The 12,500-nt window shown below is 45.8% G+C and overlaps 1 protein-coding gene across 1 annotated transcript in view; it reads right to left on the bottom strand.

Moving 5' to 3' along the window:
* Positions 1-12,500, bottom strand: part of LOC124006032 (neural-cadherin-like) — a 114,425-nt gene that overhangs the window by 68,823 nt on the left and 33,102 nt on the right. The window contains 2 exon segments of the mRNA XM_046315692.1: positions 262-404; positions 1,311-1,560. Of these exon segments, the coding sequence (XP_046171648.1) occupies positions 262-404; positions 1,311-1,560 (393 nt within the window).

Genomic DNA, 12,500 nt, shown 5'->3' with positions numbered 1-12,500 from the left:
GTATGTGTGTGTGTGTCCAGGCATATTCTTTGGTTTCTCCTTCTGATTTAGTGTATGAGCATGTTAGAGTTCATCTGTGTTTATGTGTTAGCGTTTAAGAATGTCTGTTCATCTCCATACGACTGTCCGTTTGTCTGTGTGTTTTTTCATGTGCGTCTGAATGCCCTTCTATAGAACCACTATGTTGTACCTTCTCCAGTCCTTCTCCATACAAGCCCTTACACAAACCCTTGGAAACACAACACTGTCAACTCTACGCACCCTTCTGGTTGTCCAGCTGAAAGTTACTGTCCTCGTTGCCACCAGTGATGGCGTAAGAGACCCCGTCTCCATCAGGGTCATTGGCGTGGACAATGGCCACCAGAGTGTCAGGACCGGCGTCCTCCGACAAGAACGTCTTATAGCTGCAGACAGACAGACAGACAGACAGACAGACAGACAGACAGACAGACAGACAGACAGACAGACAGACAGACAGACAGACAGACAGACAGACAGACAGACAGACAGACAGACAGACAGACAGACAGACAGACAGACAGACAGACAGAGTAAAAAAATATTCATACAGTCATTATTATGGAATTGGCATTTAATTTGCATGTATTTTCTTTTATAATTTATGAATTTCTTCAATAGGTATTTTTGCAGAGGGATGAGAGAGAACCTGCCATAGCTCATCCCCAAACCCTACCGTTTCCCTCCCCATCCCTCTGAAGTGTCTCTTCAGGTGCCATGGACTAGTCCTGTCCCAGAGACGGGGCACACACACACACACACACACACACACACACACACACACACACACACACACACACACACACACACACACACACACACACACACACACACACACACACACACACACACACACACACACACACACACACACACACACACACACACACACACACACACACACACACACACTTGTTGCTTACACAAACACACGTCATGTTTAATGAATTGGCCCATCCTCTGTAGGTATGTAGCCAAATGCCACCTCATGGATGTATGGTTGTGTGTGTGTGTGTGGATGCATGGTTGTGTGTGTGTGGATGTATGGTTGTGTGTGTGTGGATGTATGGTTGTGTGTGTGATGGAAGGGCGGCAGGGACTAACTGGATTGAAGTCTGCTCTGAGACTTCCACTGGTAGAGGGTGTAGAGTCAAGTAAAAGGGAGGGAGAGTGTGAGTGTATGAATGGGGGAGGAAGAGCAGCCAACCAGCACAGAGGCGTAGGATAGGAGAGGAGAAATGAGGGGAGAAAAGGGGGGTTAGAGAGGGGAAACAGATAGAGGGACAACATACACAGCTTGAGAGAAGATGGGAGCCTCGTCGTTGGTGTTGGCCATTCTGAACCGGATGGAGGCGGTCCCGGTGCGGGGTGGAGTCCCGTTGTCCACGACCACCACCACAAACTCATACATGTGATTGGGCCGCTCGTAGTCCAACCGTTGGCTGGGGCTGACCACGCCCCTGGAAGAGATGGCAAAGTCGGCACTCTGGATGAAGTAGGAGAGCTCTGAGTTGAGCCCCGTGTCACAGTCCCTCGCTAGAACTAGAGAGGAATACAGGAGGAAGACAGGGGGAAGACAGGTGGAAGAGAAGAGGAAGACAAGAGGAAGACAGGGGGAAGACAAGAGGAAGACAAGAGGAAGACAAGAGGAAGCCGGGGAAGACAGGAGGAAGAGAGGGGGAAGAGAAGAGGAAGACAAGAGGAAGAGAGGGGGAAGAGAAGAGGAAGACAAGAGGAAGAGAGGGGGAAGAGAAGAGGAAGCCGGGGAAGACAGGAGGAAGAGAGGGGGAAGAGAAGAGGAAGACAAGAGGAAGAGAGGGGGAAGAGAAGAGGAAGACAAGAGGAAGCCGGGGAAGACAGGAGGAAGAGAGGGGGAAGAGAAGAGGAAGACAAGAGGATGAGAAGAGGAAGACAAGAGGAAGAGAGGGGGAAGAGAAGAGGAAGCCGGGGAAGACAGGAGGAAGAGAGGGGAAGAGAAGAGGAAGACAAGAGGAAGAGAGGGGGAAGAGAAGAGGAAGACAAGAGGAAGCCGGGGAAGACAGGAGGAAGAGAGGGGTAAGAGAAGAGGAAGACAAGAGGAAGAGAGGGGGAAGAGAAGAGGAAGACAAGAGGAAGAGAGGGGGAAGAGAAGAGGAAGATAAGAGGAAGCCGGGGAAGATAGGAGGAAGAGAGGGGGTAGAGAAGAGGAGGACAAGAGGAAGAGAGGGGGAAGAGAAGAGGAAGACAAGAGGAAGAGAGGGGGAAGAGAAGAGGAAGCCGGGGAAGACAGGAGGAAGAGAGGGGGAAGAGAAGAGGAAGACAAGAGGAAGAGAGGGGGAAGAGAAGAGGAAGACAAGAGGAAGAGAAGAGGGGAAGACAGGAGGAAGAGAGGGGGTAGAGAAGAGGAAGACAAGAGGAAGACAGGGGGAAGACAGAAGGAAGAGAGGGGGAAGAGAGGAGGAAGTCAAGAGGAAGACAAGAGGAAGAGAGGAGGAAGTCAAGAGGAAGACAAGAGGAAGAGAGGATGAAGAGAGGGGGAAGACAGGAGGAAGAGAAGAGGAAGACAAGAGGAAGAGAGGGGGAAGACAGGAGGAAGACAATAGGAAGATGGGAAGACAGGAGGAAAAGAAGAGGAAGACAAGAGGAAGACAAGAGGAAGAGAGGGGGTAGACAAGAGGAAGACAAGAGGAAGAGAGGGGGAAGACAGGAGGAAGACAAGAGGAAGACGGGAAGACAGGAGGAAAAGAAGAGGAAGATTAGAGGAAGACAGGGGGAAGACAGGAGGACGAGAGGGTGAAGACAAGAGGAAGACAGGAGGAAAAGAAGAGGAAGACAAGAGGAAGACAGGGGGAAGACAGGAGGAAGACAAGAGGAAGACGGGGAAGACAGGAGGAAGAGAGGGGGAAGAGAAGAGGAAGACAAGAGGAAGACGGGGAAGACAGGAGGAAGAGAGGAGGTAGAGAAGATGAAGACAAGAGGAAGAGAGGAGGAAGACAAGAGGAAGACAAGAGGAAGACGGAGGAAGACAAGAGGAAGACGGGGAAGACAGGAGGAAGAGAGTGGGAAGAGAAGAGGAAGACAAGAGGAAGAGAGGATGAAGACAGGAGGAAGAGAGGAGGAAGACAGGAGGAAGACAGGAGGAAGAGAGGGGGAAGACAGGAGGAAGACAAGAGGAAGCCGGGGAAGACAAGAGGAAGACAAGAGGAAGACAAGAGGAAGAGAGGGGGAAGACAAGAGGAAGACAAGAGGAAGACAGGGGGAATACAAGAGGAAGACAAGAGGAAGACAAGAGGAAGAAAGGGGGAAGACAAGAGGAAGACAAGAGGAAGACGGGGATGACAGGAGGAAGAGAGTGGGAAGAGAAGAGGAAGACAGGAGGAAGACAGGAGGAAGAGAGGAGGAAGACAGGAGGAAGACAGGAGGATGAGAGGAGGAAGACAGGAGGAAGACAGGAGGAAGAGAGGGGGAAGACAGGAGGAAGACAGGAGGAAGACAGGGGGAAGACAGGAGGAAGAGAGGGGGATGACAGGAGGAAGACAGGAGGAAGACAGGGGGAAGACAGGGGGAAGACAGGGGGAAGACAGGGGGAAGACAGGGGAAGACAGGAGGAAGACAGGAGGAAGAGAGGGGGAAGACAGGAGGAAGAGAGGGGGAAGACAGGAGGAAGAGAGGGGGAAGACAGGAGGAAGAGAGGAGGAAGAGAGCGGGAAGACAGGAGAAAGACAGCAGAAATACAGGTGGAACAGTCATTATCTTTATAATCAACTTGTACACATTGGAAATCATTGTCCCAGTCTCACACACACACACACACACACACACACACACACACACACACACACACACACACACACACACACACACACACACACACACACACACACACACACACACACACACACACACACACACACACACACACACACACACACACACACAATTCAGTAGTAATTTATCTCGCAGTCTGTGTGTGAAGCCTTACATTTGACATTTTTCACATCTTAGTCATTTCACAGATGCTCTTATCCAGAGTGACATACATTACTCTTAACGACTTAAAGTAGTCCTTAACGACTTAAAGTAGTCCAACCTTTCTTTGTCCCCCCCCCCCTTCCCAGCTCCTTGCCATTGTACAGTAGGTGAATTTACAGTTTTTTTTGATTGCTAAACGACAGTGGGCACAACTGGAGTCACATGTGCAAAACTCTAACTACAGTCTGACTACCAACAGTCACCTGAGCTAAACAGTTCACATCACCTGCAAAACTCATTCCAAGCAACACACCTCTTAACACATGACTCAAAACACGCTCAGTGCAGCCAAACACTATGCACAACCCTCACTGAGATAACACACACTGTCACTCAGAACACACTGAGAGTAAAAACACTAGCATCAAACACCAATAAAGAAAATACAAACTTTTCATCTTTACAGTTTGAACAATTTCAGTGACTTCATACAAAGTAATATTTTCTTCAAAGAAAAGAGTGACATTCTTTCACATGATTTATTAAATTTTTTAGAACATAACAATTCTTTAAGGTAAATGAAAATGAGCAGTTTGCTTCAATAGTCTGTAGTAATTTACGGAATTACAGTAATGAGAAAAAAAGGGTAGAAACTAAAAGTACATACTGTAATTCGAACAAATAATTGAGGGGCTAATCCTGCCTCTCTCTAGCATCAGGCCACAGGTTTTCTTCAACATCACATCTAATGTTTTCTCTTGCCATGCACCTGGGGAAGAACCTTCTGGAGTGCCTTATCCATCCCTGGCAGTCCTCTGGACTCGTGTCCTCACATCCGGCACGCATGGCTTCCAAAAGAGACATTTGGTCATGTGGGTGGTGACCAAACACTTTCCACCTCCAGGTAGAGAAAAACTCCTCGGAAGGGTGAATATGCAGGCAGGTACAAAACCATAAATCTGTGATGTGCTGCAAACCAATCTGTGACAGCTGCAGAGTGGTGAAAAGCAACGTTATCGCAAACTATGACAAAAACTTGGGGGTTTCTTACTGGCTCCCCCTGTTCTGCTGGCACTAGCTGAGCATAGAGCTGTTCTAGGAAAGCGATAAGCCTTTCTGTGTTGTATGGGTCAATGAGTGGTGTGTTGAGAAGCAAACCATCATTGGCCATTGCAGCACACATGGTGATATTTCCCCCCCTTTGACCTGGAACCTCCACAGTGGCCCTTTGACCTATAACATTCCTTCCTCTGCGCCGTGTTTTGGCAAGGTTAAATCCAGCTTCATCGATAAATACAAATGAATGTGGTCTTTCCAGTGCTTCCACCTCCATTACTCTCTGAAAAACAGTAAGTGCACAGTTTTACTGTAGAAATGCTAGTGTTTTTTTTTACTGTAAATATTTTATATAGCTGTGTACGTAACCTCAGATGTCTTACCTGGACATATTGGTATCTTTGCTCTTTTACCCGTTCACTGTTTCTCTCGAACGGTACAGTGTATAACTGTTTCATTGTAACTTGGTGTTTCTTTAGGACTCGAGCAATATCTGTTGTGCTGACAGAATTAACATTTTCAAATATATCATTATCAGCCAGCACTCTATCTTGAATCTCCCGCAGTTTTATTGCATTGTTGACAACAACCATGTCAACAATATCATTTTCCTGCGCATCTGAAAATATTTTTCCTCTTCCCCCTATTGGGGGCAGCGTTTGGGTCCTGTTGTAAAAATATATTTTACAGTCAAACTTACTGTAATATATATCTGTGTAAATATTCTATAATTGCAATACAAAATAGATTCCTGTAATGTTTTCATTTACTGTAAGGATGTAACTCTCACCTGTTTGCATGATGGAAAATTCACATTACAGATGCCACTGTGGATCTTTGCAGATTGGGTTGCACCCTCAACCCTGCCTCTCTCAATGAGAGACCATGGTTCACGACATGGTCTATAAGTGTAGCCCTTATTTCATCTGAAATAACAGCTCTTTGTCTTCTTTCTCTTCCTCCACGCATCTGCCCTCTCCCTGCCACCCTTCTCCCTCCACGAACCCATCTTCCTTGTTCCATTTCCAAAATGAGTCTTTCTGAGCTCTACCTATATATACTGTAATATGTGTGTGTGTTCACTAACAAGTCTAAAACAAGACACCTGCTTAGCCTTTCAGCTGAAATTGCAATCAGCAGTGTTTGAAAGGCACAAGGCTGAAATCTATTCCGTTTTGAATGTGTGGTTCACAGTTTTGACAGCAGTGTGTTAGCATTTGAATAAAGAGCTGTAAATCCATAGTGTTGTGCAGGTTGTGGTTAAAGTCATGGGATAAGTGTGTAGAGTTTTGAAAACTGTGTTCAAGCAATGAAAAACGAACTAGAGTTTGGTCCACATGAACTGCTGCTGTGCAGACTGTAGTTAGAGTTTGGTCCACATGAACTGCTGCTGTGCAGACTGTAGTTAGAGTTTGGTCCACATGAACTGCTGCTGTGCAGACTGTAGTTAGAGTTTGGTCCACATGAACTGCTGCTGTGCAGACTGTAGTTAGAGTTTGGTCCACATGAACTGCTGCTGTGCAGACTGTAGTTAGAGTTTGGTCCACATGAACTGAACTGCTGCTGTGCAGACTGTAGTTAGAGTTTGTCCACATGAACTGCTGCTGTGCTGTAACTGTCCACATGAACTGCTGCTGTGCAGACTGTAGTTAGAGTTTGGTCCACTGAACTGTGCAGACTGTAGTTAGAGTTTGGTCCACATGAACTGCTGCTGTGCAGACTGTAGTTAGAGTTTTGTCCACATGAACTGCTGCTGTGCAGACTGTAGTTAGAGTTTGGTCCACATGAACTGCTGCTGTGCAGACTGTAGTTAGAGTTTGGTCCACATGAACTGCTGCTGTGCAGACTGTAGTTAGAGTTTGGTCCACATGAACTGCTGCTGTGCAGACTGTAGTTAGAGTTTTGCACATGTGACTCCAGTTGTGTCCACTGTCGTTTAGCAATCGGAAAACAACTGTAAGCCGTCTGTGGTGTTACAAGAGCCAGTGTGAATGGAAGAGACATAATGGAGGCCAGTGGTGTATGAAGTGTGTGTGATAACACTAGCTGTACTGTAGACCTACTGTATGTACTGGGTACTGGCTAGTGTTAGACTAGAGTCATGCTACTGACTGGCCCACATCAAACTGTCCAACTTCAAGAAGGCTTTGCTGTCATTCGCCAAAGAGCCAGAGCCCAGTTCTAATGAATTAGCCCTCAGGGCGAGAGAGAGCGTGTGTTCCACACACAGACACAGATAAGGGTCTGTTAATATACACACGTGCATGTAGAAATGCTCACGCCCACATGTACACAGAATGACGCAAATTAGCAGTTGTATACTGGCTGACTCACTGCTCCTCTTCCATCTCTCATCATTCCATCTTCTCTTTCTACTTCTCCCTCTTCCTCCCTCTATCCCATTACCTCTCTCACTCACACATGGACCTGTTGCAGGGGGGGATGTGTTCGCGCGAGAGAGAGTGTGTTTGGTCATGTGTGTGTGTGTGTGTGTTCATGTGTGTGTGTGTGTGTGTGTGTATGTGTGTGTGTGTGTGTGTATCTATGTGTGTTTGTGTGTGTTCATGTGTGTGTGTGTGTGTGTGTGTGTGTGTGTGTGTGTGTGTGTGTGTGTGTGTGTGTGTGTGTGTGTGTGTGTGTGTGTGTGTGTGTGTGTGTGTGTGTGTGTGTGTGTGTGTGTGTGTTTGTGTATGTGTGTTTTTGTGTGTGTTTTGTGTGTGTGTGTGTGTGTTCATGTGTGTGTGTGTGTGTTCATGTGTGTGTGTGTGTGTATGTGTGTTCATGTGTGTGTTTGTGTGTGTGCGTGTTCATGTGTGTGTGTGTGTGTGTATGTGTGTTCATGTGTGTGTTTGTGTGTGTGTGTGTTCATGTGTGTGTGTGTGTGTGTGTGTATGTGTGTTCATGTGTGTGTTTGTGTGTGTGCGTGTTCATGTGTGTGAGAGAAGGGGAGCTTAAGGCCAGGATTGAAACAGAAGGTTCATTAAATATACACAGACTAATATAATATATCTTCAGGCTACCTATTAGCATTTTTTATGCATAGGCAGGAGTATTGGAGTTGCAGAGGTAGCTAAATGAAACATAGGAATATGGGGAGAGGCTAGGCGAGCGATTCTGGCTAGCTGAGGGGATTGTGTGAGTGTGTGTGTGTGGGGGGGGGTAGTTTGTTCGCCTCCCCACTCTGCTAAATCCTTCCTGGGACATTTCGGCTAGATAATTGGAGAGGCAGATTTCCCCGTCACTCACTGCTAGCTTCCATTAAAAACCAAGGCCCAGTTTATAGACTAATCCTGACTTAAGGTAAACAACAATAATCATCCCCCTCTCTTTATTTCTCTCTCTCTATCCTTGTCTCTTTCTCCTGACTCTCTCTCTCTCTCTCTTTCTCTCTCTGTATCCTTGTCTCTTTCTCCTGACTCTCTCTCTCTCTCTTTCTCTCTCTGTATCCTTGTCTCTTTCTCCTGACTCTCTCTCTCTCTCTATCCTTGTCTCTTTCTCCTGATTCTCTCTCTCTCTATCCTTATCTCTTTCTCCTGACTCTCTCTCTCTCTCCTTGTCTCTTTCTCCTGACTCTCTCTCTCTCTCTCTTTCTCTCTCTGTATCCTTGTCTCTTTCTCCTGACTCTCTCTCTCTCTCTCTCTCCTTGTCTCTTTCTCCTGACTCTCTCTCTCTCTATCCTTATCTCTTTCTCCTGACTCTCTCTCTCTCTATCCTTGTCTCTTTCTCCTGACTCTCTCTCTCTCTCTCTCTCTCCTTGTCTCTTTCTCCTGACTCTCTCTCTCTATCCTTGTCTCTTTCTCCTGACTCTCTCTCTCTCTATCCTTATCTCTTTCTCCTGACTCTCTCTCTCTCTCTCTCTCTCTCTCCTTGTCTTTTCCTCTCTCTCTCTCTCTCCTGATCTCTCTCTCTCTCCTGTCTCTTTCTCCTCTCTCTATCTCTTCTCTCCTGACTCTCTCTCTCTCTATCCTTGTCTCTTTCTCCTGACTCTCTCTCTCTCTATCCTTGTCTCTTTCTCCTGACTCTCTCTCTCTATCCTTGTCTCTTTCTCCTGACTCTCTCTCTCTCTATCCTTGTCTCTTTCTCCTGACTCTCTCTCTCTATCCTTGTCTCTTTCTCCTGACTCTCTCTCTCTCTATCCTTGTCTCTTTCTCCTGTCTCTTTCTCCTGACTCTCTCTCTCTCTATCCTTGTCTCTTTCTCCTGACTCTCTCTCTCTATCCTTGTCTCTTTCTCCTGACTCTCTCTCTCTATCCTTGTCTCTTTCTCCTGACTCTCTCTCTCTATCCTTGTCTCTTTTCTCCTCTCTTTCTCCTCTCTCTTCTCTCTCTCTCTCTTTCCTTCTCTATCCTTGTCTCTCTTCTCTCTCTCTATCCTTGTCTCTTTCTCCTGACTCTCTCTCTCTCTATCCTTGTCTCTTTCTCCTGACTCTCTCTCTCTCTATCCTTGTCTCTTTCTCCTGACTCTCTCTCTCTCTCTCTCTCCTTGTCTCTTTCTCCTGACTCTCTCTCTCTATCCTTGTCTCTTTCTCCTGACTCTCTCTCTCTCTATCCTTGTCTCTTTCTCCTGACTCTCTCTCTCTACTCCTCTCTCTCTTCTCTTTCTCCTGACTCTCTCTCTCTCTGTCTCTTTCTTGTCTCTTGTCTTTTCTCCTCTCTCTCTCTATCCTTGTCTCTTTCTCCTGACTCTCTTTCTCCTGACTCTCCTCTCTCTATCCTTGTCTCTTTCTCCTCTCTCTCTCTATCCTTGTCTCTTTCTCTCTCTCTCTCTCTCTCTCTACTCTCCTTATCTCTTTCTCCTGACTCTCTCTCTCTCTATCCTTGTCTCTTTCTCCTGACTCTCTCTCTCTCTATCCTTGTCTCTTTCTCCTGACTCTCTCTCTCTCTCTATCCTTGTCTCTTTCTCCTGACTCTCTCTCTCTCTATCCTTATCTCTTTCTCCTGACTCTCTCTCTCTATATATCTTTCTTTCTTATCTCTCTTTCTCCTGACTCTCTCTCTCTCTATCCTTGTCTCTTTCTCCTGACTCTCTCTCTCTCTCTCTATCCTTGTCTCTTTCTCCTGTCTCTCTCTCTCTCTCTATCCTTGTCTCTTTCTCCTGACTCTTTCTCCTCTCTCTCTAATCTCTTTCTCCTGACTCTCTCTCTCTAACCTTGTCTCTCTCCTGACTCTCTCTCTCTCTATCCTTGTCTCTTTCTCCTGACTCTCTCTCTCTCTAACCTTGTCTCTTTCTCCTGACTCTCTCTCTCTCTCTATCCTTGTCTCTTTCTCCTGACTCTCTCTCTCTCTCTAACCTTGTCTCTTTCTCCTGACTCTCTCTCTCTCTAACCTTGTCTCTTTCTCCTGACTCTCTCTCTCTCTATCCTTGTCTCTTTCTCCTGACTCTCTCTCTCTCTATCCTTGTCTCTTTCTCCTGACTCTCTCTCTCTCTAACCTTGTCTCTTTCTCCTGACTCTCTCTCTCTCTATCCTTGTCTCTTTCTCCTGACTCTCTCTCTCTCTCTCTCTCTCTATCCTTGTCTCTTTCTCCTGACTCTCTCTCTCTCTAACCTTGTCTCTTTCTCCTGACTTCTCTCTCTATCCTTGTCTCTTTCTCCTGACTCTCTCTCTCTCTATCCTTATCTCTTTCTCCTGACTCTCTCTCTCTCTCTGACTCCTCTCTCTCTCTATCCTTATCTCTTTCTCCTGACTCTTTCTCTGACTCTCTCTCTATCCTATCCTTGTCTCTTTCTCCTGACTCTCTCTCTCTCTATCCTTGTCTCTTTCTCCTGACTCTCTCTATCCTTGTCTCTTTCTCCTGACTCTCTCTCTCTATCCTCTCCTCTATCCTTTCTCTTTCTCCTGACTCTCTCTCTCTCTCTATCCTTGTCTCTTTCTCCTGACTCTCTCTCTCTCTATCCTTGTCTCTTTCTCCTGACTCTCTCTCTCTCTATCCTTGTCTCTTTCTCCTGACTCTCTCTCTCTATCCTTGTCTCTTTCTCCTGACTCTCTCTCTCTCTATCCTTATCTCTTTCTCCTGACTCTCTCTTCCTCTATCCTTGTCTCTTTCTCCTGACTCTCTCTCTATCCTATGTCTCTTTCTTGTCTCTTTCTCCTGACTCTCTCTCTCTCTATCCTTGTCTCTTTCTCCTGACTCTCTCTCTCTATCCTTGTCTCTTTCTCCTGACTCTCTCTCTCTAACCTTATCTCTTTCTCCTGACTCTCTCTCTCTCTATCCTTGTCTCTTTCTCCTGACTCTCTCTCTCTATCCTTGTCTCTTTCTCCTTGACTCTCTCTCTCCTTGTCTCTTTCTCCTGACTCTCTCTCTCTCTATCCTTGTCTCTTTCTCCTGACTCTCTCTCTCTCTCTATCCTTGTCTCTTTCTCCTGACTCTCTCTCTCTATCCTTGTCTCTTTCTCCTGACTCTCTCTCTCTATCCTTGTCTCTTTCTCCTGACTCTCTCTCTCTCTATCCTTGTCTCTTTCTCCTGACTCTCTCTCTCTATCCTTGTCTCTTTCTCCTGACTCTCTCTCTCTATCCTTGTCTCTTTCTCCTGACTCTCTCTCTCTATCCTTATCTCTTTCTCCTGACTCTCTCTCTCTATCCTTATCTCTTTCTCCTGACTCTCTCTCTCTCTATCCTTGTCTCTTTCTCCTGACTCTCTCTCTCTCTATCCTTGTCTCTTTCTCTGACTCTTTCTCTATCCTTGTCTCTTTCTCCTGACTCTCTCTCTCTCTATCCTTATCTCTTTCTCCTGACTCTCTCTCTCTATCCTTATCTCTTTCTCCTGACTCTCTCTCTCTAACCTTATCTCTCTCTCTATCCTTATCTCTTTCTCCTGACTCTCTCTCTCTCTATCCTTGTCTCTTTTGTCTCTTTCTAACCTTGACTTTCTCTCTCTCTCTATCCTTGCCTCTTTCTCCTGACTCTCTCTCTCTCTATCCTTGTCTCTTTCTCCTGACTCTCTCTCTCTATCCTTGTCTCTTTCTCCTGACTCTCTCTCTCTCTATCCTTGTCTCTTTCTCCTGACTCTCTCTCTCTCTCTCTCTCTCTCTCTCTCTATCTCTCTTTCTCTCTCTCTCTCTCTCTATCCTTGTCTCTTTCTCCTGACTCTCTCTCTCTCTTTCCCTCATGCTCGCCTCTTTCTCCGTTTTCGGAAATCAAACTGTCCATTCGAACGTTTGAAATCAAACTATCCATTCTAATGTTTGAAATCAACTATCCATTGTAATGTTTGAAATCAACTATCCATTCTAACGTTTGAAATCAACTATCCATTCTAATGTTTGAAATCAACTATCCATTCTAATGTTTGAAATCAAACTATCCATTCTAATGTTTGAAATCAACTATCCATTCTAATGTTTGAAATCAACTATCCATTCTAACGTTTGAAATCAACTATCCATTCTAATGTTTTAAATCAACTATCCATTCTAATGTTTGGAATCAAACTGTCCATTCTAACATTTGAAATCATACTATCCATTCCAATGTTTGAA

Source organism: Oncorhynchus gorbuscha, linkage group LG19 (assembly GCF_021184085.1).
Source record: "Oncorhynchus gorbuscha isolate QuinsamMale2020 ecotype Even-year linkage group LG19, OgorEven_v1.0, whole genome shotgun sequence".
Taxonomy (NCBI): Eukaryota; Metazoa; Chordata; class Actinopteri; order Salmoniformes; family Salmonidae; genus Oncorhynchus; species Oncorhynchus gorbuscha.
The sequence above is the reverse complement of the archived record's forward strand: the minus strand, read 5'-3'. Positions and strand labels throughout refer to the sequence as shown.